General features: G+C 60.1%; 3 protein-coding genes across 3 annotated transcripts; all 3 read right to left on the reverse strand.

Moving 5' to 3' along the window:
* Positions 1 to 269: 269 nt before the first annotated feature.
* TYK2 (tyrosine kinase 2) lies at positions 270 to 12,784 on the reverse strand. The gene is made up of 24 exons (XM_030970180.1): positions 12,742 to 12,784; positions 11,287 to 11,477; positions 10,490 to 10,613; positions 9,945 to 10,089; positions 9,502 to 9,665; positions 9,006 to 9,366; positions 8,176 to 8,361; positions 7,825 to 7,982; positions 7,455 to 7,578; positions 7,161 to 7,353; positions 6,976 to 7,082; positions 6,402 to 6,578; positions 5,748 to 5,835; positions 5,548 to 5,675; positions 5,223 to 5,358; positions 4,558 to 4,709; positions 4,329 to 4,479; positions 3,243 to 3,340; positions 2,842 to 3,034; positions 2,572 to 2,690; positions 1,946 to 2,118; positions 1,747 to 1,864; positions 1,096 to 1,206; positions 270 to 404 (listed from the first exon to the last, which is right to left on the reverse strand). Exons 2-24 carry the CDS (start codon positions 11,462 to 11,464, stop codon positions 270 to 272), a joined length of 3,519 nt encoding a protein of 1,172 aa, XP_030826040.1. The 5' UTR covers positions 11,465 to 11,477; positions 12,742 to 12,784.
* A 499-nt stretch (positions 12,785 to 13,283) lies between these two features.
* On the reverse strand, positions 13,284 to 17,938 carry CDC37 (cell division cycle 37). The gene is made up of 8 exons (XM_030970181.1): positions 17,762 to 17,938; positions 16,702 to 16,983; positions 16,138 to 16,243; positions 15,702 to 15,817; positions 15,122 to 15,244; positions 14,379 to 14,561; positions 13,821 to 13,892; positions 13,284 to 13,736 (listed from the first exon to the last, which is right to left on the reverse strand). The coding sequence occupies exons 1-8, from the start codon at positions 17,861 to 17,863 to the stop codon at positions 13,578 to 13,580; spliced, it is 1,143 nt and encodes a 380-aa protein (XP_030826041.1). The 5' UTR covers positions 17,864 to 17,938; the 3' UTR covers positions 13,284 to 13,577.
* Positions 17,939 to 19,245: 1,307 nt separating this feature from the next.
* HOOK2 (hook microtubule tethering protein 2) lies at positions 19,246 to 27,085 on the reverse strand. Its single transcript, XM_030970136.1, is given in 24 exon segments — positions 19,246 to 19,729; positions 19,801 to 19,872; positions 19,952 to 20,094; positions 20,329 to 20,393; positions 20,470 to 20,501; positions 20,654 to 20,711; positions 21,302 to 21,370; positions 21,469 to 21,538; positions 21,713 to 21,800; positions 22,127 to 22,237; positions 22,348 to 22,550; positions 22,642 to 22,673; positions 22,882 to 22,950; positions 22,952 to 23,020; positions 23,090 to 23,238; positions 23,481 to 23,558; positions 23,641 to 23,703; positions 23,975 to 24,042; positions 25,206 to 25,280; positions 25,283 to 25,334; positions 25,434 to 25,484; positions 26,168 to 26,240; positions 26,324 to 26,409; positions 26,953 to 27,085. Coding segments are annotated over 24 exon segments (1,959 nt in total). The 5' UTR covers positions 26,995 to 27,085; the 3' UTR covers positions 19,246 to 19,588.
* Positions 27,086 to 27,519: the final 434 nt, after the last annotated feature.

The following is a 27,519-nucleotide window of genomic DNA, read 5'->3' on the forward strand; positions in this document are numbered from 1 at the left end:
CCCCCCCATCCCATGGGATTTTTTGGCATTTTTCCCCCCCCATCCCATGGGATTTTTTGGGTTTTACCTCCCCCATCCCATGGGATTTTTTGGGATTTTTCCCCTCCATCCCATGGGATTTTTGGGGATTTTTTCCCCCCCCATCCCATGGGATTTTTTGGGATTTTTCCCCCTCCATCCCATGGGATTTTTGGGGTGTTTCCCCCCCCGTCCTATAGGATTTTTTTGGGGTTTTTCCCCCCAGTCCCGTGGGATTTCGGGGTCCCCCCTCAGCAGAGGTTGAAGACAGAGGGGGCCTGAGCCCGGTACTTCTCCTGGAAGCTCCTCAGCACGGGCACGAGGTTGGGGAAGGCCGGGCGGAACGAGGCCTCGGCCTCCCAGCAGTTCTTCATCAGCCGGTAAACCTGGGGGGAAAACGGGCAAAATCCCGGGAAAATCCTGGGAAAACCTCCCCTGAAATCCTGGGAAAATCCCGGGAAAACCTCCCCAGAAATCCCGGGAAAACCTCCCCCAAAATCCCAGGAAAATCCCGGGAAAACCTCCCCCAAAATCCCGGGAAATCCTCCCCCAGAATCCCGGGTAAACCTCCCCCAAAATCCTGGGAAAACCTCCCCCAAAATCCCAGGAAAACCTCCCCCAGAATCCCGGGTAAACCTCCCCCAAAATCCCAGGAAAACCTCCCCCAGAATCCCGGGTAAACCTCCCCCAAAATCCTGGGAAAACCTCCCCCAGAATCCCGGGTAAACCTCTCTCCTGCCCCCAGGAATGTGAAACATTCCCCTTTCCTCTCCTCCCTTCCCACTTCGCTCCTCATTCCCATTTTTCTCCTTCTCTCCACATTTTTCCCCCTTTCTTCCTCATCTTTCCTTCCCCATTTTTCCTCCTCCCACTTTTTCCCTTCCTCCTTTTTCCTTTCCTCCTCCCCACTCTTCCTCCTTCCCTTCCCAATTTCCTCTCCCATTCCCATTTTCCCTTTTCCCTTCCCCATTCTCCTCCTCCCTTCCCATTTTCCCCCTTCTCCCCTCCCCATTTCCCCCCTTTTCTCCTCCCTCCCCATTTTTCCCCATTTCCTCCCCCTCTTTCCCCGTTTCCCACCTCACAGGGACAATCCCTGGGCATGGGGAGCCTCTTCCCCCTCTCCAGGAGCTCGATCAGCCTCAGCACCGTCATCTGCCCCTGCGTGGCCCCGATCATCTCCAGGAATTTCTGTCAGGGGACAAGGATAACCCCCCAAAAAAAACACCATGGGAAAAACCCCGATTTCAACCCAAAAACGTGGGGGAAAACCCCGATTTCAACCCAAAAACGTGGGGAAAAAACCCCGATTTCAACCCAAAAACGTGGGGGAAAACCCCGATTTCAACCCAAAAACGTGGGGAAAACCCTGATTTCAACCCAAAAACGTGGGAAAAACCCCAATTTCAACCCAAAAACGTGGGGGAAACCCCCGATTTCAACCCAAAAACGTGGGAAAAACCCCCGATTTCAACCCAAAAACGTGGGGAAAACCCCGATTTCAACCCAAAAACGTGGGGGAAACCCCCGATTTCAACCCAAAAACGTGGGGAAAAAACCCCGATTTCAACCCAAAAACGTGGGGAAAAACCCCGATTTCAACCCAAAAACGTGGGAAAAACCCCAATTTTAACCCAAAAACGTGGGGGAAACCCCCGATTTCAACCCAAAAACGTGGGGGAAACCCCCGATTTCAACCCAAAAACCCCCCGGGATTCCCACGGGACTCACGGCTGGGGGGCTGCTCCCGGGGTCGCAGCGGGTCAGGAGCTCGTAGAGGGTCACCCCAAAAGACCAAACATCCGAGGCGTAGTAGAATTTACACTCCTTGAGGCACTCCGGGGCGTACCTGGAACCGTTTGGGCTCACAGCTCTGGGGCCTGGGATGCAGCGGCGCTCCCCGAAGGCTCCCGAGCCCCGAATCCCTCACCAGAACACGGGGCTGTCGCCATCCTCCCGCACCCTGTAGTACTCGTGGCCCTCGGGGACGGCCTTGGCCAGCCCAAAATCCCCGATTTTCACCACGTGCTCGTTCTCCAGCAGCACGTTCCTGGCTGCCAGGTCCCGGTGGATGTAGTGCAGGGAGTGCAGGTAGGCCATGCCCTGGAAAAACGGGGAAAAAAAATGAGATTATGGGGGGATTCGGGAAGGTTGGGAGCGGTTTTGGGGGGTTTGGAGGTGTTTTGGGGGGAGTTGTGAGGTATTTTCGGGGGTTCATCCCCTTTTTTTTGGGAATCAGCCCCATTTTTGGGAATTAAACCCCATTTGAGAGTTGGCACTCCTGTGTTTCCCTATTTTAGGGGGGAATTCAGTCCTATTTTTTGGAGTTCAGACTCACATTGAAGTGTCAGCCCCATTTTTGAGGGGTTCAGCCCGATTTTTGGGGGTCAGCCCCATGTTTTGGGAATTCAGCCCCATTTCCAAAGGGTCCCACCCCATTTTTCTGTGAATTCAGACGCATTTTGGGGCTGTAACCCCCATTTTTGAGTCGTCCAACCCCATGTTTTTGGGGGATCATCCCGTTTTTTTCGGGATCCAGCCCCATTCTGGGCTCACCTCGCAGATCTGCTGGGCGAAGAGCAGGAGGTGGGACAGGCTCAGGGGGTGCTTGGGCAGGAATTCCCGGAGGCTTCCCAGCGGGACGTACTCCATGATCAGCTGCACCACCTTGTCCCCTGCAACAGACAGGTGGGAATGTGGGGACCACCCCGAGAGCCCCCAAATTCCTGCCAGGACAGCGATTCCTGGCCAAAAAAATGTGGGAATTGGGGTTTTTTTAAGGTCTCCGTGGCTGATCCACTGGAAAATCCCGGGGTTCTCCCTCACCCTGCTCGCTGCAGCAGCCCTTGTACTTGACGATGTTCTCGTGGTACAGGGTCTTCAGGATCTGGATTTCCCTCTTCCAGGAGCTCAGGAGCTGGGGGCTGCTCCCAGATTTCAGGGATTTCACCGCCACCATCTCCCCAGTGCCGTCGTTGGTGGGGTCGTAGCAGCACAGGCTCACCTTCCCAAAGTGGCCCTGGAGAAGGATAAATTCTCGGGATTTGGGCGGGGAAAGGAGGTTTTCAGCAGGGGAAATAGGTTAAAATATGAAAATAAGGATTGAAGCGTGGAATTTTGGGTCCAGCCGGGGAAATCAGCAGGGAAAAGGGAGGAATTTCAGATCCAGACAGGGAAAGGAGCCTGCCCAGCTTCCCCAGAATTGCAGAGCTCAAGATGCCACTGACCTCGCCCAGCTCCCGGATTTTCTTCAGGTACCGCTTCTGGAAGACGGTGGGATCCGACACCGGGAAGTCGGGATTCACCGACGTGACGTCCACGAGGTCTGCGAGGAACCTTGGGTTTTCCTTTTTTCCCTTTCCTCCCTTTCCCCACAGAATCCCGGGGGTTTCTTTTCCCGCCCCTCACGGAGCGGCTGCAGCCGGGTCAGCTCCCTCACGCCCCTTTCCCCCACAGAATCCTGGGATTTCCCCCATTCCCCGATCCAGGACTCTCATCCCCGTTTCCCCGGGATTTCCGCCACAAAACCCCGGGATTTTTCCCCATTTGCCCCCGGATTTTTCTCCGTTTCCCCAGGATTTCTCCCCGTTCCCCCGGGATTTCCCCGTTCCCGCCCCTCACGGAGCGGCTGCAGCCGGGTCAGCTCCCTCACGCCTCTTTTCCCCACAAAATCCCGAAATTTTTCCTTTTTCCCGCCCCTCACGGAGCGGCTGCAGCCGGGTGAGATCCCTCACGCCCCTTTCCCCCACAGAATCGCCGGGATTTTCCCCATTCCCCCCGGGATTCTCTCCATTAACCCAGGATTTCTCCCTGTTCCTCCGGGATTTCCCTGTTCCCGCCCCTCACGGAGCGGCGGCAGCCGGGTCAGCTCCCTCACGCCTCTTTTCCCCACAGAATCGCGGGATTTTGCCCCGTTCCCCCCGGGATTTTTTCCATTTCCCCGCGATTTTTCCCCGTTTCCCCGTGTTTTTTCCCCGTTTCCCCAGGATTTCTCCCCATTTCCCTGAGATTTCCCCTTTTTCCCCCCTCACGGTGCGGCTGCAGCCGGGACAGATCCCTCACGCCCCTTTTTCCCACAGAATCCTGGGATTTCCCCCATTCCCCGATCCAGGACCTTCATCCCCGTTCTCCCCGGGATTTTTTCTCATTCCTCCCGGGATTTTTCTCCATTAAGCCAGGATTTTCCCCCGTTCCCGCCCCTCACGGAGCGGCGGCAGCCGGGTCAGCTCCCTCACGCCCCTTTCCCGGATCCAGGCCCCTCATCCCCGTTTCCCCAGGTTTTTTCCGCATTCCCTCCCTTTTCCCCCGCTCACGGTGCGGCTGCAGCCGGGTCAGCTCCCTCAGCACGGTGCGGAAGGACGGCCGCTCCACCGGGGTGTAGTTGAGGCACCGGGAGATCAGCGAGGCCAATTCCCGGCACGAAGGCTCCGGCAGCCGGTGCCTCTTCTCGTAGAAACGCTCCTTCTGCGGGAAAAACAGGGCAAAAACTCCAAACCCGACCCCCAAATCCAGCCCAAACCAGGGGAAAACTGCGGGAATCACCTCGGAGGGAGTGCGCTCCTTCAGCGGCACGTCGGCGTCGAAGCAGATTTCCAGGAGTGTTGTCCCAAAACTCCACTTGTCCGAGGCCGTGCTGAGGTTCCCCACATCCCGGATGCATTCCGGGGCGATCCAGGGAATCCTGTCCACGCGCTCTGAGGGGCACATCCCACCAGGAAAGTATGAAATGTGTATTTTCATTATTTATTGGGGGTGATGGTGTGTTTGGGGTGTTGGTCTGTTACGTGTAAAACGTTAAAAGTGAAGGGTTAAAATATTAAATACGGATTGTTAAGTATGGGATATTAAAGCTGTAAAATACGGGATATTAAGTAGAAAGATATGGGATATTAAAGGCGTAAAATGTAGGATGTTAAAGATATAAAATTTGGGATTTTAAAGAGATAAAATATGGGATTTACAGGGGGAGAGCCTGTGGTAAAAGCATCCCAGGCACTGGAATGGGGTGTGATCATCCCTGACAGCAGCTTGGGAACCAAACCAGGTGGAATTCCCTTACTAAAATGCCAAATATTGTGAAAATTTGGGTTGGAAAAGTTGAGAATACTCTGTGAAAAGAGCTCTGGCCACAACTTATGGGAATTATTAGGGGGAGGGGGGAAAAATAAGATGGATTTTACCCCTGGAAATCCATCCCTGCCCTGTACCTTCCCGGGAGAGCACGGTGAAGCTGACCCCGGGGTCGCTGAGCTTCACGAAGGGCACGGATCCATCCTCCAGCCCCTTCCTGGCCAGCAGGATGTTCTTGGCACACACGTTCCCGTGCACCAGGTTCTTATCCTCCTGGGGAGAGCAGAGCAAAAGGGAAAAATTATTGGGAAACAAATTAAAAAAGAACAGAGGAGAGGGAGCGAGGACGGGCAGCAGGAAGGGCGGAATGACCCTAAAAATGTGATTATCCCCTGGGAAAAGGGAGGGAAGGGTTAGGATCAGGATCAGGATCAGGATTAGGGGATTCCCAGCTGGAGTTACCAGGTAGCTCAAGGCGCTCCCCAGCTGTTTGGCCACGGTGATTTTCCACCCCACAGAGATCCGGCCCTTCTCCTTGCGCAGCAGCACGTCCAGGGGCCCGTGCTCCACAAACTCCTCCACCATGATGTCTGCGGGGAAATCCGGGATGATCCCACGGGACTGGGGCCGGGAACGGGGCGGGGAGGGGCTGCTGGACTCACTCTCGGAGCCGCGCACGCAGACGCCGTGCACGAAGGCCAGGTGCACGTGGGACACCTGTGACATCAGGCTGGCGCTCTCGAAGAACGCCTGTGGGGACAGCGGGGATGGCAGCGGGGTCCTGGGGTTCCTGAGGGGCCAGGAGCCCCATCCCAGCCCCATCCCAGCCCCTTGGGAGCCAAATCCCAGAACGAAAAGCCAGGAGGAATTCCAGCCCTCATGGATCCACACCCCAGCCCCTGGAGCCAAATTTACACCCCTTGATCCTTATTCCAGCCCTTGGATCCATATTCCGGCCCTTGGATCCACATTCCAGCCCTCATGGATCCACATTCCAGCCCCTGGAGCCAAATTTACACCCCTTGATCCTTATTCCAGCCCTTGGATCCACATTCCAGCCCTTGGATCCACATTCCAGCCCTTGGATCCACATTCCAGCCCTTGGAACCAAATTTCAACCCCTGGATCCACATTCCAGCCCTTGGATCCACATTCCAGCCCTTGGATCCACATTCCAGCCCTCAAATCCGTATTCCAACCCTGTGGGCCGCATTCCAGCCCTCTGGGGTCACATCCCACCCCTGGATCCCTCTCCCACCCTCCGGATCCGTGTTTCCCACCCCGATCCCGGCTCTCCCGGCCCGGGAAGGGCTCACCAGGGCGATGTCCCTGTGGCTGGGGTCCAGCACTTTGAGCACCACGTGCATCTCCCGCCCGTTGTTGTTCTGCTCCGTGCAGAAATACTCGGCCTCGTCGTCGTTCCCGGAGCTCCCGCACACGCTCAGGACCCCGTCGTAGATGTTGGTCCGGGTGCCCTGGCCCAGGTGGGCTCGCTGGGAAAACGGGGAAAAGCGGGAACTGTTGGACCCTGGGGAGGTGGGAATCCTCACCTGGATCCCTCCCCGAATTCCCCCTGCCTCCCAATGTGGGAGAAAGCCGCTTCCACAGGGATTTTTCCATCCCTTTTCCTTGGAAAGGGAAGGCATGAAACAGCAAATCCATCTTGCTGGCTGCCTCAGGGGTGTGGGAGGATCCTGGGATCTGGAGGGAATCCCTGAAAGGCAGAGTATCCCAGGAAAACAGAGAGGATTCTTCCACCATTCCACGGATCCCAGGAAGGCAGAGCAGGTTCCTCCATCCCAAAGAATCCCAGGAAAGCAGAGAGGATCCCTCCACCTCCCGCACTGGATCCCGGGAATCTGAGCAGTGAAAATCCCTGGAAAGCAGCACCTGGGTGATCTCGTTCTTGCGGATCTGGTGGAAGCTGAGCTGGGTGAGGTTCAGGATCTGCTTCCCGTTGTCCTTCGCCTTCCGTGTGATCAGCAGGTCCGAGATCTCTGGGGCAGGAGGGAGCGGGGCCCCGTGAGCTCCCGGATCCACCCGTTCCCCGTCCCTGGAATGATCCCTGTCCCTACCTCCCGGCTTGGGCGGGCAGCACCTCTTCACCGTGAAGTTCTCCTCGCCGGATCTGAGGGTGCAGCCCTTGAGCACGTCCAGGAGCTCCCGCAGGGAGGGGAACTCGCGCTCCCAGCCCTCCAGCACGAAGGAGTCTCCCTTCTTCTGGATGCGGAACTGCCGGAACTTGAAGGCTCCCGGTGTCCCAGGAGCCTGGAAAAGCCAGGAGAGGCAGGAGATGCAGCCAGGAGGCTCCCGGGTCATTCCAGAGCTCGCAATTCCCGGGAATCCCACGCTGGGAATTGTGTCCCTACCTGCTGGTGGCTCCTCTTGAGCACGGACAGGATCATGCGGTTGAAATCCAGGACGCTCCAGCGGAGGATGTAGAGCCCTTCCTCCGGCTCCTCCCGGCGGAGCTTGGCAAAAACGAACTCCTCCCTGGAAAAGGGACGGGAGGGATGGACTGGGATCAGCCCCGAGGGCAGGGAATGGATTGGGATCGGGCAGGGAATGGATTGGGATGAACTCCAAGGAACGGGAATGGATTGGGATGAACCCAAAGGACGTGGAATGGACCGTGATGAACCCAAAGCAGATGAAACACCCAGGGACCACCCCGAGGACACGGAGCAGCTCCGGGATGAGCCCTGGGATCCAGGAGACCCGCAGGGAAGCCGCACTCACTGCATGGGCCCGTGGATGCCGTTGTGGATGCTCAGCAGCAGCCGCGGCGGGGCCACGTCGTGGCACAGGTAGTGGCTGGAGTCGGCTGTCAGGCGGAAATATCCGTCCACCAGCGACACCAGAGCCAGGGCACTGCTGGGACAGGGCAGCAGCACCTCCTGGGGAGGGACAGAGCACCGGGGTGAGCAGGAAACACACAGAAAACCCAAAAAACCCCACGGGAAACCCTAAAAACCCCCAGAAAGCCCAGATGAAACCCCTCGTTCCTCCCAGCGCCGCCTCCTGGCGCCCTGGGCAGAGCAATCCCGGGATCCCAGCGCCGCGAGGGATCAGGGATCCGTCCCCACCCACCAGGCACTTGTTGTCCTGCCGGTGGATGCTGATCCTGCAGTCCTTGACCACCACGTGGGTGATTTCCCGAAAATCGCAGAAATGGCACCAGGGGGGCTCGCTCCGCTCCTCGGCCGGCGGCGCCTCCGGCTCCTTGCTCCTGCTTTTCCTCCCAAAATATCCACGCTGGGAGAAGCTTTCCGTGCTCTGCAGGGGGAAAAAGGGGAGAATTCCAGACTTTTCCTGCTGCTGGGAAGGGTTGGGGGGAAATTGGGATAGGCTGGAGGCCAAGGAAGAGGCTGGATGCACAAATGAAGGAGATGGTGTGAGGTGGATTTGGGTGGGAAACTGGGAAAACTGGGAAAAGAACAGAGAGAGCACCCCGGGCAAAACCCAGGACCACAAACCAAGGGAAAAGATGGGATTTGGGGTGGGAATGGCTCATCCCAAACCCACCACAAACCAAGGGAAAAGACGGGATTTGGGGTGGGAATGGCTCATCCCAAACCCACCACAAACACAGGATTTGGGGCAGGAATGGCTGATCCCAAACCCACCACAAATAAGGATTTGGGGCAGGAATGGCTCCTCTCAAACCCGCCACAAACACAGGATTTGGGGCAGGAATGGCTGATCCCAAACCTGCCACAAACACAGGATTTGGGGCAGGAATGGCTGATCCCAAACCCACCACAAACACAGGATTTGGGGCAGGAATGGCTGATCCCAAACCTGCCACAAACCAAGGAAAAAGACAGGATTTGGGGCAGGAATGGCTCCTCTCAAACCCACCGCAAACAAAGATTTGGGGCAGGAATGGAGCATCCCAAACTCACCCCATCCCCACCCACCTCTGCAGGCACCGGCCTCCACTGGATGCCGCCGGTGCCGGTGACCAGCACGTGGTGAGTGACCGGGCAATCCCCGGGCTCCGTGCAGCCCCCGTTGGCACAGAACGGCCCCTTCTCGCCCTCGGCCGCCGTTTCCAGGGCCAGCACCGGGAAGAGCTCGGTCCCGAACCGGGGAGCCAGCTGCTCCAGCATGGCCAGGTACTTGTACATCACGTCCCGCTCCGTCAGGCTGCCCGCCGCCACTGTGTGCCGCTGGAAGCGCCGCAGGAAGCGCCGGAACACGTTCTTCATCCGGAACCGCGTCAGGAAATTGTTCTGCTGGATCTGGCGGCGGAAGGAGCGCGGGATGCAGTCCTTGAAGCTGCCGAAATAAAGGGGGAATTGTCGGGAAAGGGCGCAGGAAGAGCTTGGGATGGAAGGCAGAGATGGTGGAAAACAAGGAAAAAAAAACAGTGAAAAAGGAGGAAAAACCCCCTTGGAAAAGCGGGAATTTCACCTGTACTTCCTGGCCACTTCCTCCAGGGAAATGCCCTTTTTGATGGCGATATGGGACAGGTGCAGCACGGCCATCCCCAAGCTCTCGTTCTTGAACTTCTGCATTTCTGGCTCACTCTGGAAATCCTTCAGGGAAGCGACGTCGTTGACGAATTCGAATTTTCCCTGTTAAATGTGGAATAACTGGGGCTAAAGCTCAGCCCTGAGGTGATTTCCACAAGGATTTTCCTCCTGTTTTCCAATTTAAAAGTAAAAATCCCTTAAAAGGGAAAATTATCCCGTGGAATTAGGGAATCCAGCTCCAGTCCCAGCAGGATAAAACCTTTCCAGAAGGAAAACTCAGGGGAGCTTTTATCCTTAAATAAACCCCCGGGGATGGAAATACCGATTCTGAACTGTATTGAGGAAAATCACCCCATTTTTCCCCAAATCCTGCCCCGTTACCTGCTCAAACAGGTACTCAAAGGAAGATCTGTCCAGTAAAGCCCCTCCAGGAGGTTTTTCCTCGGGAGAATCCCCCGTGCGCGGCACGTTCCGGAAAACCGCCGGCTCCTTGTCGTTCATCCCGTGCCAGTTCCGGAAATAAAACCTGGAATGGGGAGAGGACAGCAGGAGAGGGACTGGGAGTCACATCCCGGGCTCAAATCAGGGCATTTTGGGGTGTTTTTTAAGGAATAAAACTTCTCAGAACCACGGGAGAAACAGCCACGCGCTTAAAAAAATCGGGATTTGAGCACAGGGAGTGAATCCGAGCAGGGAGTGGAGAGCAGCAGCCTCCTCCTGCCTCCAGAACGGGATCGTTTCAAGCTTTCCCCATCTTTTTTAGCCACGGACCCCCTGTTGATCCGAAAAACCTCTGGGAGGGACACTGGGGAGGAAGGCGGAGGGATTTTGGGAAGAAAGAAGCGGATTTTTCCACGCTGATGGAGAGGCCAAACCCATCGCTGCCCTCCTTCAACTGGGACCAGTTGTACCAAGGAAATCCTCACCTCATCCTGAAGATCAGGTTGATGCTGGTGTCCTTCCCGATGTGGAACTGGTGGCTGGGAGGGAGCCAGGTCCGGCTCTGGGGGTCGTACAGGGCGAAGAGGCTGTAGCAGAGCGGGGTGATTCCTGCCAGGAATGGGAAAAGCCAGCTGGCACCGGGGCTCTGCTCCCAAAAACTGAAATTCCAGGGGCTGTGCTCCCAAAAAACTGAAATTCCAGGGCGTTTGCTCCCAAAAAACTGAAATTCCAGGGCTTTGCTCCCAAAAACTGAAATTCCAGGGCGTTTGCTCCCAAAAAACTGAAATTCCAGGGGGTTTGCTCCCAAAACCAGAAATTCCAGGGCGTTTGCTCCCAAGGAACCGAAACTCGGCCGGTTTTATCCCCAACAAACCCAAACTCAGTTTCATTCTCAATAAACCTGAACTCAGCAGGTTCCATCCCCCGAAAAATACCCCCACAAAACTCGGCGGGTTTTATTCCCAAAGAAACCCAGAAAACTGGGATTTTCTGAGCTTTGGGAAGGAATCCAGTTGGGATCTGGTGTTCCCTGGGAATTCCTGGTGTGTTCCATGGGAATTCCTGGTGTTCCCTGGGAATTCCTGGTGTTTTCCCTGCGAATTCCTGGTGTTTTCCCCGGGAACCCCTGATGGTTTCCCTGCTGTTTCCCCTGCATATTCCCGGTGTTTCCCATAGGAATTCCTCATCCTCAGGTGTCACACAGCAGGACCTGCCCTTCCCCAGCCATGCCAAGCCCCGGAGCCCCTGTCCCCATCCCTGTCCCTGTCCCTTTGGGGCTCACCCAGGCTCCGTGCCAGGTCGATGCAGATCTCCTCGGCGCTCAGGGACCCCCGGCCGTACACGCGGCAGCGCTCGAGCTCCTCGTCCCCGCTCCAGTGCAGCAGCACCTTCAGCCCCGCGCCCGCCGGGAACCCGCAGCCCTCGGGCTCGGCCGCGGCCCCGCGCCGGCACAGGGACATGGCAGAGGCAGCTCTGGGGGGAAACACGGGACTGGGACCCAGAAATGGGATTTCTAATGGGATTGGGAGCCAGAAATGGGACTGGGACCCAAAAATGGGATTTCTAACGGGATTGGGACCCAGAAATGGGATTGGGACCCAGAAATCGCATTTCTAACGGGATTGGGAGCCAGAAATGGGACTGGGACCCAAAAATGGGATTGGGATCCAGAAATGGCATTTCTAACGGGATTGGGACCCAAAAATGGGACTGGGACCCAAAAATGGGATTTCTAACGGGACTGGGAGCCAAAAATGGGATTTCTAACAGGACTGGGAGCCAAAAATGGGATTGGGACCCAGAAATTGCATTTCTAACGGGATTGGGACCCAAAAATGGGATTTCTAACGGGACTGGGAGCCAAAAATGGGATTGGGATCCAGAAATGGCATTTCTAATGGGATTGGGAGCCAGAAATGGGATTGGGACCCAAAAATGGCATTTCTAACGGGATTGGGAGCCAAAAATGGCATCCCCAAAAACAGCATCCCCAAAAAAGGGATTGGGACCCAGAAACGGCATTTCCAACGGGATTGGGACCCAAAAATGGGATTGGGGCCCAAAAAATGGCATTTCTAACGGGATCTGGACCCAAAACCAGCATCCCCAAAGCTGGGCTGTGCCAGGGATGTGGTGGCAGCTTTGGGGGAAAAAACGGGATTTGGTACCCATTTCGGGGTGGATTTGGGGATTTTCAGGAGTGGAATTCTGACGCCTTCAGAATGGGTTTTGCACCTGTTTCAGGGTGGATTCTCACCCTTGTGGAGATGGACCGGATTTGTTTCAGGACGGAGTTTGATCCATTTCAGGGAGCGTTTTTGACCCACTTGGGGGTGAATTTTTGACCCGTTTCAGGCTGGATTTTGACTCAATTTCGGCTGCATTTTTGACCCACTTCAAGAGGAAACTTTGACCCATTTCAGGGTAGATTTTAACCATTTCAAGATGAAATTTTGACCGATTTTGGGGAGGATTTTGACCCATTTCAGTCTTTCAGAGACTCCTCCCCCCTCCCCCCCGGTTGGTACCGGCCCCTGCCCCCTCTCCCCCGCCCCGGTTGGTACCGGCCCCCGGCCCCTCACGGGGCTGGTTCCGGGCCCACCCCCGGTTGGCACCGCCCCTCCCGGTTGGAACCGACCCTGTCCCCCCTCCCGGTTGTCACCACCCGCCGTTATCCCCCCGGCTGCCGCCGCTCCGTGCGGTGGTACCGGCTCCCCCCGGTCCCCCCCGTTGGTACCGGCCCGGCCCGGCCGCCGCTCCGGCTCCTCCGCCCCGCAGCGCCGCCGCCTCCCATTGGCCGCGAGAGACGCGCGCTGCCATTGGCCGGTGCCAGGCCACGCCCACGCACCATGGGCGGGGCCGCGCGTCTGGGGAAAGGTTCTGATTGGCTGAGGCGATGGGGCGGGGCTCTAGAGAAAGGGAGGAGCCCACGATGCGCAGGTAAATGGGGCGTGGTCAAGCCGATCCAGGGGGCGGGGCCCGGGGAACAGCTGGATCCGAAATTGGGAGAACAGCTGGATCCGAAAGTGGGGATCGCACAACTGGACCCAAACTGGGAGTGGGACGGATCTGGACTGGGGGTGCTGGAAGGGGCACAGCTGGACCCAAAACCACGGGCACAGCTGGACCCAAAGTGGGCGGCCCAAACCCCACCAGGGGATCCCCCCGAGCCCCCCTGGCAGGATGGGGGGGGTCAGAGCCCCCTGCCCCTCCCAGGGGGGCTCCAGTTCACCCCCTGCCCCCCAAACCGCCCCCAGACCCCCAGGCCACGCTCAGCTTCTCCAATCTCTTTATTCTCCGCTCTGGCACCGCGGCTCCGACCCCCCCCGCACCCCAAACCCACCCGGGGGGGGCCCAAACCTCCCAAAATCCTTCCCCAAAAGTCTCTACGGCGTGAAAAGCGCGGGGGGGGGCACGTGAGGGGAGCGGGGAGGGGGCTGCGGGGGTGGGGCGGGGCACGACCCCTCCCCGCCTGCTTCTGCTGCTTTTCCGACGGGGGACGAGTCGGTTTTTGTATTTTTTTCGTGTTTTTTTTGACCTTTTCTGCCTTTTTTTCCGCGGGCGTGGCCCCGCTCAGGGCTTGGCCTCCTGCTCGGCTCCTCCTCCGTTCTCCTTCTTGATCTCCTCGTAGGGCGCCGCCTCCCCCGCGCCCCTCTCGGCGCCGTCGCCGCCCTTGGCGTTGGGCACCCAGAGCCCCGAGTCGATGCAGCGCTGCATGTGGTACTTGGCCTCCTGGAAACGGGGGAAAAGGGCATTTGGGGACAGCCCGGGGGGTCTGGGGACATCCCCGAGGGATTTCTGGGGTGAGAAACTCACGGTTGGGTCCATTTTGCTGATTGTGTCCTGCAGCATCTGAATGTCTTTGACATCGAAGCATTTCTGCAGCTCCTGCTGGGCCAGGGACTGGGATCAAACTGGGAGCGACTGGGATCAAACTGGGAGGGACTGGGATCAAACTGGGAGCGAGTGGGATCAAACTGGGAGCGACTGGGATCAAACTGGGAGCGACTGGGACCAACCCAACCACACCAGGATCCCCCAACACCCAAAACCTCAGGATTTAACCCCAAAACCCCCTCAGAGCGGGGAGCCACTTGGGGGAGCCCCCGAAATGCCCCAAACCGGGGGTTTTTAGCCCCAAACTCCCAGGGCCCCAAAAGACCCCAAACCCAGGTTTTTAGCCCCAAACTCCCAGGGCCCCAAAAGACCCCAAACCCGGGTTTTAGCTCCAAACTCACGAGGCTCCAAAATGCCCCAAACCCGGGTTTTTAGCCCCAAACTCACATGGCCCAAAAGGCCCCAAACCGAGGGTTTTGGCCTTAACTCACGGGGCCCCAAAAGACCCCAAACCCGGGTTTTTAGCCCCAAACTCACGGCGGGCAGGGACTCGTAGACCTCGACGGGGTCGAGCCCGCCGGGCCCCAGGCGCTTCTGGCGCTCCTCCTCCTCGTACTCGCGCAGAGCCTTCTCCAGGCGCGCCCGCGCCCGGCCCCGCACGCGCTCCTTGAACGCCTCCAGCTCCTCCGTGAAGCCCTCCAGGTACTGCTGGTCTGCTGTCTGGGGAAAGGGGGTGCAGCTCCAAACTCAGCTCAAATTCACCCAAAATTCAGCACAAATTCCCCACAAATCCAGTTCAAAATCCAGCCCTAATCCACCCAAAATCCACCACAAACCCACCCAAAATTCACCACAAATCCAGCTCAAAATTCAACCGAAATCCACCCTATAGCCGCTCCAAAATCCACCCCAAAATCACCCTCAAAATCCACTCCAAATCTATTCCGAATCTACCTCAAATTCACCACAAATTCACCCGAAATCCGCCCCAAAGTTCATCCCAAAATTCACCTCAAATTCACCCTGAATTGACCACAAATCCACCCCAAAATTCACCTCAAATCCAGTTCAAAATCCAGCCCTAATCCACCCAAAATTCAGCACAAATCCAGCTCAAAATTCAACCGAAATCCACCCTATATCCGCTCCAAAATCCACCCCAAATTCACCCTCAAAATCCACCCCAAATCTATTCCGAATCTACCTCGAATTCACCACAAATTCACCCAAAATTCACCCCAAATCCACCCCCAAAATCCACCCCTCAATTAAATTTTTACCTTAATTTTGGTGAAGAACTGCCTGAAGCAAGCCCTGGGATCCACCTTGAGGCTCTTGGCCAGCTCCAGGATGAACTGCATGACAATGGTCTGGTGGGCCACCTGCTCCATCAGCGCGTGTTTCTGGGGAAAAACGGCTCAAAATCCCAAAACTGCCCCAAAACGCCCCAAAATCCCCACTCCATCAAACCCTTCTGGGTGGGGAAAGGGGATTTGGGTCAGGGAATCCCTGCAGGGGCTCTTAAGGGCATTAGGATGAGACTGGGCTGGATTTGATGATCTTTAGGAGGTTTTGGATCCCAAATTAATCCCAAATTCCCTGATTTTGATTTTTTTCTGGGCTCCTCACCCCAGGAAAACCCTGGAGCTGCAGGAGAGGGGTCTGGGGGTGAAACCCTCTCCCAGAAAAGGTGCAGGTGCCTTAACAGAATGATTTTAATTATCTTTTTCCACCTCTCCTGCTTTCTAATTCCCAAACCTCTCGTTTTTCTGGCAGGGAAAATGGGATAAAACCCAGCGAGGTGACAAGAAGGCAATTCCAGCCTGGAAAAGGGGGATTTTAGCCCAATTTCAGCCTCACCTCCTCCACCTCCAGGTCGATGCACCAGATGACCAGGTAGTTGGCTGTCTCCTCGCAGACCAGGTGAGGGTTGTCTGACAGGTACTTCTGGCTGTCATCCCAGCGCCTCAGCATCCCTGCAGCGGCACACGAGGGGGTTCTTAATGAGAAAAACCAAACCTGGACCTCGTTAGGGGATCCCTTAATGAGGGAACCCACTCTGAACCTCGTTAGGAGCAGGGTGGGCACGAGGGAGAGCACCCTGTTCTGAAATTTAACTGAACTGCCCCAAAACTCTGCTTCAGCAGGGGAAAAAAATGGGAAAATCACACAAAATCTTTGATTTTTTAGCAGAGTGAGAGGATTCCGGGCTGCTCCCAGCACAGGGGGTGTTCCCAAGCTCAGGGAACCCCAAAAAGCTGCTCCCCAAATCCCCCAAATCCTCCCAAACTCTCACCAAAGTGTTTGATCTGCTTCTCGTATCTCTCCACGAAGGTTTTGTGTTTCTTCTCCTTCTGCTCCTCCGTCTCCTCCTTCTCCTCGGGCTTCACGTTGAAAACGCTCTGGGGACCCGAAGGAAAACAGGGAATGATTTAGGGGGAACCCTCACGGATTTGGGGTCGGTTTTTGGGGAACCCTCACGGATTTGGGGTCGGTTTTTGGGGAACCCTCACGGATTTGGGGTCAGTTTTCTGGCAGGCCCCTCACAGATTTGGGGTTGGTTTTTTGGGGGGTTTTTCACAGATTTGGGGTCGGTTTTCTCGGAGGCTCTCATGGATTTGGTGTCGGTTTTTTGGGGTTTTTTCACAGATTTGAGATCAGTTTTTTAGGGGACCCCTCACAGATTTGGGGTCAGTTTTTGAGATGACCCCTCACAGATTTGGGGTCAGTTTCTGAGATGACCCCTCACAGATTTGGGGTCAGTTTCTGAGATGACCCCTCACAGATTCAGTGTCTGTTTTTGGGGTTTTTTCACAGCTTTAGTGCCCGTTTTTCAGGGTGTTTCCTCCCCAAACCCCACCTTGCTGAACCCATCCTTGCTGAGCGTGTCCACGTTCCAGGGCATGTTCTTCTCCTTCTTCCTCAGCTCCTCCAGCTTGTTCTCCCAGCTCCTCTCCTCGTTCCTCAGCTGCTGCGCCTCGGCCTGGAGCTTCTCCAGCTCGCCCCGGCCGCTCTCGGGCTCGGCCAGCTCCAGCTCCTTCATCTTCTTCAGGCACTCGGCCAGTTTGCGCTTGCACTCGCGGCAGCCCTTGTCCAGCTCCTCCTTCTCCTTCTGGAACTGCTCCATGCGCTCCACGCGGGCCTGGGGGGCGCCCACACAGCTCCAGACCCCCCGTTCTGCCTCTCCTGGGGGGTTTGGGGGGGCTCTGGGCTTCTGGTGCTTCCCAGACCCCCAGAGTTTGGGGGGAGGCCTTGGAGGGGTCGCTGCCCCATCACTGGGGAACAGGGAGGGGTCTGGGGGGCTGAGACCCCCACGAGGGGATTGCCCAGGGAAGGGGGAGCCCCTGGAGGGGGAATGGGGGGAACCGGGCACAGGGGTGGGGGGCACAGGGAGCCGGGCGTGCTGGACACAGGAACCCCAAATTCATTTTTGGGGTGGATTTGAGGTGGAGTTGGGGTGAAATCTGAGCTGGATTTTGGGTGACATTTGGGCTGGATTTGGCGTGAATTTTGGGCTGGATTTGGGCTGGATTTGGCGTGAATTTTGGGCTGGATTTGGGGTGAATTTGCTGTGAATGTGGGGTGTCCTGGAAGGGGGCACGGAACGGGGTTTTCTGGGATGGGGGCACAGCGATCGGGGTGTCCTGGGCACAGGGAACGGGGTGCCCCGGGATGGGGGAGCCCCCCGAGGCCGCTCCCACCGGAACGCGGGGAGCCCCCGCCCCACGGCGGCCCCGGAGCTGCGAACAGAACACCCCCTCGCCCTTTCCCCGTTCCGAGAGCCCCCCGCCCCACGGGGGTCCCACCAACCACCGAACCCCCCCCGCCCGCCGCCCGCCTCTCCCCGGCAATCCCGGGCCCGGTCGCCATGGGAACGGAGCGCCAGGCCCGGGGGCCGCCGCGGGCTGGCCCAGCCGCACCTGGTGCCGCCATCGGAAGAGGCTGGCGGTGTCGATGTTGGGGTGAGTCTCGTCCTCATCGTCCGAGACCTCGATGTGGTCCCACACGCTGTAATCCACCATGGCGCGGCCGCCGCGACCCTCCGCCACCCGCCCGGCACGGCACGGCCGCTTCCGCCCGCGCCTGACGCGCTTCCGCCCGCGCCTGACGCACTTCCGGCGCCGCTCCGGCCCTCCTGAGCGTGCGCACAGCGCGGGTGAAGCCGCGCCCGGTTCAAAGATGGCGGCGGATTTAAAGAGACACGAGCACTCGCACATGCGCAGTGTCCGTACAGAGCGTTTTACCTGCGGGTTTAAGAGATGTAATCAAAGAAATAGAGTATTTTAAACCATGTTAAGGGTTCAAATTGAAGGAAAAGCCTGCCTCTTCCGTGATTTGGAGAGGTTTAATTGACTGGGAATCCCTACTTTCTGTTATGTTTAGGCATAGTTGACAGCAAATCCAACTTTATCCTTGTTTAAATAAATAAATTAAGGAGGAGTCTCTGTTTTCCGTCATTTTTAAGGGTTTACATTGAAAGGAGCCTCTTTAGGGGGTGTTTTAAGAGTTCCATCAACAAGGGCTCTCTGTTTTAAGGGACCTTACAGGGAAAATGGTGTCAAAAAGCCCCAAAAATTGTGTTTCTTGAGGCAAAACCAGTAAAGGGAGCAGGAAGCCTTTTGGCAGGTTAAAGTGAGGGGGAATTCCATTTAAAAAAATTAAATTGACGCAGAATTCTACACTTCAAGGGTTTAAATTGAGGGAAACCACGTTTTTCACCATTTTTATGTTTCATTTTGGGAGGAGACCCCTTTTATCCATCATTTTAGGGCTCTAAACATAGAGAGAATCCCTTTTTCCATTTTGAAGGCTTAAATTGAGGGCGCAAACCCCTTTTTACATCATTTTAAAGGATTTAACTAGAGGAGTTCCCTTAATTATGGGGAAAATGGGGTGGGAAATGTGAGGGGAGAAAAGGCGGGAAACGTGAGGGGAGAAAAAGGCGGGAAATGTGAGGGGAGAAAAGGCGGGAAACGTGAGGGGAGAAAAGGCGGGAAACGTGAGGGGGGAAAAGGCGGGAAACGTGAGGGGGGAAAAAGGCGGGAAACGTGAGGGGGAAAAAGGCGGGAAAGCGTGGGGGAAATGGGAAAGTAAGGGGGGGAAAATGTGGGGGGAAAAAAAACCGTGAGGGGAGAAAAGGCGGAAAATGTGAGGGGAAAAAAAGCAAGAAACGTGAGGGGAAAAGGGGGGAAATGTGAGGGGAAAATAGTGGGAAACCTGAAGGGAAAAAGGGCAGGAAACTTAGGGGAAAAAGGCAAAACCAAAGCAATTGGTAGGGTGCTCACCACCACCCACCTCCGCCGCACCCCAACACCGACCCCGTGGTTTCAAACACCCCACGCACCCCACCCACAGCTCAGCCCCCCAATATCCCCCCACAGCGAATCTGCAGCGCTGAGTCCTGAGTCTTTATTAGAACATTTTATGGGGGTGACACACACAACACCCCCCGAAATCAGCTACAAAAATAGAAGTGCTAAAATTCCCCCAAAAGATACGGGGGCAAGGTCCAGGCTCCCCAAAACGAGGCAGGGAGCTCAGGTTTGTAGTGTTTGAAGCGGGACCAGCCCAGAGCGAGGGGGTCTGGGGTGTTTTGGGGGTCCCCTGTCTCAGCTGGAGGAGGCGGCCCGGCCGTGAGGGGCCCGTGCCCGCCATGGGGTGTTTTGGGGGTCCCTGTCTCAGCTGGAGGAGGCGGCCCGGCCGTGAGGGGCCCGTGCCCGCCATGGGGTGTTTTTGGGGGTCCTGTCTCAGCTGGAGGAGGCGGCCCGGCCGTGAGGGGCCCGTGCCCGCCGCGCCGCCGTGGCCAGGCGCTGCTGGGCCAGGAAGGAGCGAGCGCCGCCGCCCCGCGCCGCCGCCATGTCGCCCTCGTGCTGCTGCAGCGCCAGCCCCTGAGGGACACCGAGGGTTAATTTAATGGGGGTCCCGGGGGGGTCCTGGGGGTCTCTGTCGCCGTTCTCACCATGTTGTACCAGGCGGTGACCAGCAGCCGCTCCTCGCGCTCCCGCTGTGCCCGGCTGCGCTCCCAGTCGTTCTGGGGGTGTTCAGGGGGGCTCAGCTGGGCATGGAGACCCCCGGGACCCCCACCCAAAGCAGGGTTGTTAACCCCTCACCTCCAGGTGCCGGATCAGCGCGTCCTTCTCCTGCAGCTGGCTGCGCAGGAGCTGCAGGACGGGGGCCAACGGGGGGGTCCCAGAGGGGTCACCAGGGGGTGCCGAGGGTTTCTGGGGGGGCGAGCTTGTGGAACCTCTAAATCCTGATCCCACAGAGGGAATAAAGAGGGAGGTTAGCCAGGAAGGAGCCCTGAACCCCCCCAGATCTTCATGGGGAAACTGAGGCACAGCTCATCTCCTGCCCCCTCCCTGCAGACACCACCCCACAGGATCCCTATACAAACCCCAGTCTGGGGTACCCCAAAATTCTCCCCCCAGGACTCCTCACGCCCTGAGCCCTCCCCAAATTCTGACGGCCACTCCAGACCCCCTCATACCAGCCCTGGAGAGCTCCAGCTCTTCCTCCTCCTCCTCCTCCTCCTCTCCCTCTGGCAGCTCATCCCTGGGGGACAGGGGCGGTCACAGGTGGGGGATGTTGGGAGGGCTCCCCAAATTCCCCCCACCCCCCAAAAACTCACAGGTCCTCGGGGGTCTCCTCCAGCAGCACCAGCTGGGGGGAATCGAGACAGAGGTGAAGCACAAGCACTGAGGTCACCCCAATAAAACCTGACCCCCCCAAAACCCTGAGACCCTCCCCAAGACCCGAGAGCCACACAATGAACTGGGGACCCCCCCCCAAAACCTCCCTGGTCCCCCCCTCACCTCCTCCTGGGGCCTCCCCTGCGCTGTCCGAGGCTCAGCTGCCTCTGTGGCCTCCAGCCTGCGGGTGCGGGGGGCTCGTTAGGGACTGGGGGCTCGTTAGGGATTGGGGGGCTCGTTAGAGAGTGGGGGGCTCATTAGGGAGTGGGGGCTCGTTAGGGACTGGGGGGCTCGTTAGGGACTGGGGGGGCTCATTAGGGATTGGGGGCTCGTTAGGGATTGGGGGCTCGTTAGGGACTTGGGGGTTCGTTAGGGATTGGGGGCTCGTTAGGGACTGGGGGCTCATTAGGGACTGGGGGCTCGTTAGGGATTGGGGGGCTCGTTAGGGATTGGGGGCTCGTTAGGGACTGGGGGGCTCGTTAGGGACTGGGGGCTCGTTAGGGATTGGGGCTCATTAGGGATTGGGGGCTCGTTAGGGATTGGGGGTTCGTTAGGGATTGGGGGCTCGTTAGGGACTGGGGGCTCATTAGGGATTGGGGGCTCGGGGACTGGGGCGCTCATTAGGGTGGGGGCTCGTTAGGGATTGGGGGCTCGTTAGGGACTGGGGGCTCGTTAGGGACTGGGGGGCTCGTTAGGGACTGGGGGCTCGTTAGGGACTGTGGGGGGTCTCAGGGCTCTTTTGAGGAGCCCCGGGCGCCCCGGTTCCCCCACCTGTGCCGGAGCTGGTCCCGCTGCAGCCGCAGCCGCCGGTTCTCGCGCCGCAGCCGCGTCACCGTGTCCCTGGGGTGGGGGGGACACCGGGGCGCTCGGGGGGACCCCACAACAAACTGGGGGCCCCCCCTCCGCACCCGCGGTTTCGGACGCCTCCACGGACTCACCTGAGCTCTGCAGGAAGGATCTCAGCCGCCAAATTCAGGGGAGGGGCTGGGCCCCCCTCCAGCCCTGCGTCTTGGGGGGGTAAAGACAATTTGGGGCAGGGGGACAGCAGGTGACACCCCACAACTGCGCCATGCCCACCTACAACCCCCTGGAGCCCCAAGTGGGGGCTCTCTGGGGTCTCACGCAAGCATCGCGCTGGCTCAGCAGCCCACCCGGGCGGGGTCTGTGCCCCCCGGCACTCACCTGCCCGGCTCAGGGAGCTCTGCTGCACCTGCACACAGCGCAGCTCCTCGTTGGCCTCGCGCAGCGCGTCCCGCTCCTCCAGCAGCCTCTGCGGGGCACAGGCGGCTCAGGTGTGCCCAGGTGTGCCCCAGGTGTGCCCAGGTGTGCCCCAGGTGTGTCCCAGGTGTGCCCCAGGTGTGCCCAGGTGTGCCCGGTGTGCCCAGGTGTGTCCCAGGTGTGTCCCAGGTGTGCCCCGGTGTGTCCAGCTGTGCCCCAGGTGTGCCCCAGGTGTGCCCCAGGTGTGCCCCAGGTGTGCCCCAGGTGTACCCAGGTGTGCCCCAGGTGCCCAGGTGTGCCCCAGGTGTGCCCCAGGTGTGCCCAGGTGTGTCCCAGGTGTGCCCAGGTGTGCCCAGGTGTGTCCCCAGCCTCACCCACCTCCTTCTCCTGGCTCAGGGCCTCGAATCGCTCCTGCAGGTGCCGGAACTCCAGGTGCCACTTCTCAGCCCTCAGCGCCGCCTCCGCCTGCTGCCCGCTCAGCTCCTCCACCTGCGCCGAGGGGACACGGTGACAGCCCCGTGACACCCCCGGGCATGGGGACAGCCCCGTGACACCCCCGGGCACGGCGACACAGCCACCCCCTGCCCGCGGCCCCTCACCTGCTTGCGGGCGGCCTCCAGCTGCGCACAGCCGGCCTGGGCGCGGCCCAGCTGCTGCTGCAGGTGTGCGGCCCTGCGCACCTGCGCCCGCGTCCGCTCCTCCAGCGCCCAGCGCCCAGCGCTCGCGCTTCGCCCGCGCCGCCGCCCGCCCCGGTATGCGTGGCCACCGCCGCCTCCAGGCGCCCAGCAGCGCCGGCAGCGCCCTGGGCACGGGACAGGAGCACGGTGAGGTACCCCCACAACACCTGAGCGCAGGTGAGCTGCACCTGAGCCACGAGACGCGGCCATTGGCACGCGCTGGCACTGCCCGGATGGTGACGGTGACACTGCGGGAGGTGCGGCCTCCCAGGAGCCTCCTGGCTCACCTGAGCAGGTGCCCAGGTGCCCACTCACCTGTGCAGGTGCCTGACCAGTCAGGACCTGTGCAGCTCACCCAGCTCACCTGAGCAGGTCCATGTGGGGTTACCTTTGCAGATATCCCAGCTCACCTGAGCAGGTCCATGTGGGGTTACCTTTGCAGCTCACCCAGCTCACCTGAGCAGGTCCATCTCGTCGCGCAGCGCCCGCGCCTCCCCCGCCAGCCCGCTGAGCTCCTGCGCCCGCCTGCAGCCCCCGCGCCTCCTGCTCCAGCCGCGAGCAGCGCGCCCGCAGCTCCTCCCGGCCGCTCTCCAGCCTGCGGCGACAGCGCGGAGCTCAGCTGCGGGCTGCAGGTGAGGGCGGGGCACAGGGGCCGAGCTCCCACCTGTAATTCTCCTCCTGCAGCTCCTCCACCTGCGTCTGCAGCCGCAGCAGCTTCTTGGCGGCGGCGCCGGCGCCCTCGGCCTCGAGCTGCTCGCGCAGGGCGCGGTTCTCGGCGGCCAGGTGGCCCTTCTCCTCCAAAAGCGTGGCCACCTGCGTGCCCAGGTGTGCGGGAGGGGCCGGGGCTCAGGGATCCCCTCCCAGGTGTGTGGGATCCCCTCCCAGGTGTGCGGGGCCCCCCTCCCGGTGCTACCCCCCCCGGCGGATCCCCTCCCAGGTGAGCCCGCTGGCAGAGAATCCCCTCCCGCTCACCCTCAGGTGGGAACTGGGGGCACCCAGGATTTGAGGTGCCCCCAGGTGATTCCAGGGGTGCCCCAGGCGCCCCCAGGCCTCACCTGCTGCTCCAGCTCCCGGCAGCGCTGCCCCGACCCCTCCTCGGGGGGCTCCTGGCTCAGGTAGTAATAGCGGCGGGACTGGGGGGGGGCGCAGGGGGGCTCAGACACCCCTGACCCCCCAAATTCCCCCCAGACACCCCAAAATCTGCCCCCCCCCCACCTGAGTGTCGAAGTTCTCGTAGGTCTCAGCCGCCATCGGCTCCGACGGCTCCGGGTCCAAAAGCTGCCACAGGAAGGGAGAAATTGGGGTTTGGGGGGGGCTCGGAGGGGGCTTCGGGCCCCCCAAAAACCCCGGGGGGTTCCCAAAACTCCCCTGAGACCCTCGAAGCTCTGCAGTCCCAAAACACCCCAAACCCCAAACAGGGAGTGACCCCTCAGGGGATACACCCCCAAATCATCCCCAAAACCCTCAGGGACCCCCCAAAACCCTCAGGGGCCCCCAAAACCCCCAGGGACCCCCCCAAAGCCCTCAGGGACCCCCAACCCTCGCCCACCTCCTGGATGGCCGTCATCACCTCGTGCTGCACCGACTCCTCCAGCGTCATGATGCGCTGGATGTGCTCTGGGGGGCGATTTTTGGGGGTCAGAGGGCGATTTTTGGGGGTCAGGGGGTATTTTGGGGGTCAGGGGGTGATTTTTGGGCAGTCAGGGGGTATTTTGGAGGATCAGGGGGTGTTTTTGGGGCTCAGAGGGTATTTTTAGGACTCAGGGATTATTTTTGGGCAGTCAGAGGGCGACTTTGGGCAGTCAGGGGGTATTTTGGGGCTCAGGGGTTATTTCGGGGGCTCAGGGGCAGTTTCGGGGCTCAGGGGGTTATTTTCGGGGCTCAGGGGGTATTTTGGGGGATCAGGGGGTTATTTTTGGGGCTCAGGGGGTATTTTGGGAGCTCAGGGGGTATTTTGGAGGATCAGGGGGTATTTTGGGGCTCAGGGGTAGTTCGGGGCTCAGGGGGCTGTTTCGGGGCTCAGGGGGGTTTTTGGGAGCGCAGGGGGCATTTTGGGGCTCAGGGGGTATTTTGGGGGCTCAGGGGGTATTTTGGAGGATCAGGGGGTTATTTTCGGGGCTCAGGGGCAGTTTCGGGGCTCAGGGGCAGTTTCGGGGGCTCAGGGGCAGTTTCGGGGCTCAGGAGGTTATTTTCGGGGCTCAGGGGTGTTTTCGGGGCTCAGGGGGGTATTTTGGGGCTCAGGGGTTATTTCGGGGCTCAGGGGCAGTTTTGGGGCTCAGGGGCAGTTTCGGGGCTCAAGGGGTTATTTTCGGGGCTCAGGGGGTATTTCGGGGCTCAGGGGTTATTTGGGGTCAGGGGGTATTTCAGGGCTCAGGGGGTTATTTTGGGGCAGGGCGCTGTTTCGGGGCTCAGGGGGCAGTTTCGGGGCTCAGGGGCATTTTGGGGGATCAGGGGTTATTTTCCGGGCTCAGGGGGGTATTTTGGGGCTCAGGGGGCTGTTTGGGGCTCAGGGGCAGTTTCGGGGCTCAGGGGGCAGTTTCGGGGCTCAGGGGTTATTTTCGGGGCTCAGGGGGTATTTTGAGGATCGGGGTATTTTGGAGGCTCAGGGGTTATTTCGGGGCTCAGGGGGCAGTTTTGGGGCTCAGGGGTTATTTTGGGGCTCAGGGGCAGTTTGGGCTCAGGGGCAGTTTTGGGGCTCAGGGGTTATTTCAGGGCTCAGGGGCAGTTTCGGGGCTCAGGGGCAGTTTCGGGGTCCCGCCCCCCCCCGACCCCGCACGCACCTTCCCTGCGCGCGCAGCTGACGGCGCAGCCCAGCACGAGGCGCAGCAGCCGGCGCAGCTGCTCGGGGTCCCCGCGCCGGCGGCCGCCACGTCCGGCAGGTGCTGCTCGCCCACGGCCCGGCCCAGCACCTGGGGGGGGCGCGGTCAGAGCCCCCAGAGCCCCGGGGAGCCCCCGGGGGAGCCCCCAGACCCAGAACCGCGGGGTTCGCCAGGGACCCCCCCACTCACATCCTGCCAGTACTCCAGCACGCTCTGCAGCACCTGGCGCAGGTTGTTCACCTGGGGAGGGGGCGCGAGGTGGGAACCCCCCCGCCAGAAACCCCAAGTTCTGCTCGCAGCCCCGGCGCCGTGCTCCTGGGGCGCCCCTAAATGGGATCGCCCCAAAGACCCCCAAAAGTGGTGTCCCAAACGGGCCCCCCAAAGCTGCCACTAAAGAAATCAATGCCCCCCAAAAGCGCCCGCAAAAGCAGGACCCCCAAAAGCCCCCCCCAAATCAGCCCCCCCAAATCAGCCCTCCCCAAAAGCCCCCCCAAATCCCTCCCCAAAACCAGCCCCACAAAAACCAACCCTCCTTAATCCAGCCCCCCCAAAACAGCCCCCAAAACCAGCGCCCCCCCCAAACGAACCCCACATTGTGACACCCCCAAAACCCCCCCTCCCGCCCCGAAACACAAACCCCACCTTCTGAGTCCCCCCAAAAAACCCCATCCCACCCCAGAACGAAAAAGCCCCCACCAAACCCCCATCCCACCCAAAACAAAACCCCAGATCTACCCCCCCAAACCCCCCATCCCACCCAAAACAAACCCCAGATTCTGACCCCCCCCAAACCTCCCATCGCACCCCAAAACAAACCCCAGATTCTGACCCCCCCCAAACCCCCCATCGCACCCCAAAACAAACCCCAGATTCTGACCCCCCCCAAACCCCCCATCGCACCCCAAAACCCGCCGCCCCCCCACCTTGAGGCGGGCGCTGCCCTCGGCGTCCCCCCGGATCCGGCCCAGCCACGGCTCATCGAACCACGAGGGGTCACTGGGGGTCCCCAGAGTCAGCCCGGGCCCCTCGGGGGGGTCCCCAAATCCCCCCGAGGTGCCCCCCCCCCATCAATAACTCACATCTGGTGCAGCACGTGCGCCAGGGTCACCCCGCTGGCCAGGTCTGGGGGGGCCGCGCACGGACTGGGGGGGTCAAAGGTCTGCAGCTGGGGGGAAGGGGGCGTCAGGGACACCCCAAAAACCTGAAACAGCCCCAAACCCGCCCCAAAGCCGCCCCAAAGCCGCCTTGAACAGCCCCCCCAGGGCATCGGGGACACCCCAAAACCCCCGGAGAGCTGCTCAAGGGGGGGTCAGGGCACCCCAACCCCCCCCAGAGCCACTGGGGGGGCACAGAGCAGGGTAGGGGTCACCCCTCCCCCCAAACCCCCCCCTGAATTTGGGGGGGCAAAGGGCGCCGGGACCGGGGCAAAGGGCGGGGGGGGCACAAGGGCTCGGCCACGTCCCGGGGGGGGACAAAGGTCACCGGGGGGGGGTGACCGGGACCGGGGGGGGTCACAGGGCCCCGGGGGGGTCACAGGGGTCATGGGGGGTCACAGGGTCCCGGGGGGGTCACAGGTGCCCCGGAGCTACCAAAGCTCCCGAAGCCGCAGGAACCGCCCGGGGGTCCCGGTGGGGTCCCGGTGCCGATCCCCGAGCACGGGGGTCCCGCTTGAACCGGGAGGTCCCGGGGGGGGTCCCGGCCCCCTTACCCAGGTGAGCAGCGCCCCGCACGCGTCCCGCCCCGCCGCCATGTCCGGCCGGTCCTCCACGGCCACCGGGCCGGTCCTCCAGGGGCACCGAGCCGCGCCCGGAGCGGCCGCACCTGGCCCCGCCCCCCCCGCCCGCCCGCCACACCCGCCGCGGCCTCCGGAGCCATAGAGTCGCACCTAGAGCGGCCTCACCTGCCCATTTCCGGCCACACCCCTTTCCGCTTTCCGCTGGACCATAGAGACGGGGGACAGAGCAGCCACACCCGCGCGCCGCGCCCCTGGCGGACACGGCCCGCGCGGCAGGGAGCGGGGTCCGCCAAGGCCATAGAGCCGCGGCCAGAGCGGCCCCCGGTGAGTCAGGGCCGCGTCCCGCCGCCCCGCGGCCGCGCCCGCCGGGCCCCGCCAGGTCCCGCCGGCCCGCCGGGGTCAAACCGGGCCGTTCTCGCCGCGGGGCAGCGGCGGCGGCGACGCCCGCGCTGCGTCAGCGCTGAACCCGGCGGCCTCGGCGGCCGGAACCCCCCCAGTGCTCCCAGTACTGGAACTCCCCCCCCAGTGCTCCCAGTGCGG

This window comes from Camarhynchus parvulus, unplaced genomic scaffold (assembly GCF_901933205.1).
Source record: "Camarhynchus parvulus unplaced genomic scaffold, STF_HiC, whole genome shotgun sequence".
Taxonomy (NCBI): Eukaryota; Metazoa; Chordata; class Aves; order Passeriformes; family Thraupidae; genus Camarhynchus; species Camarhynchus parvulus.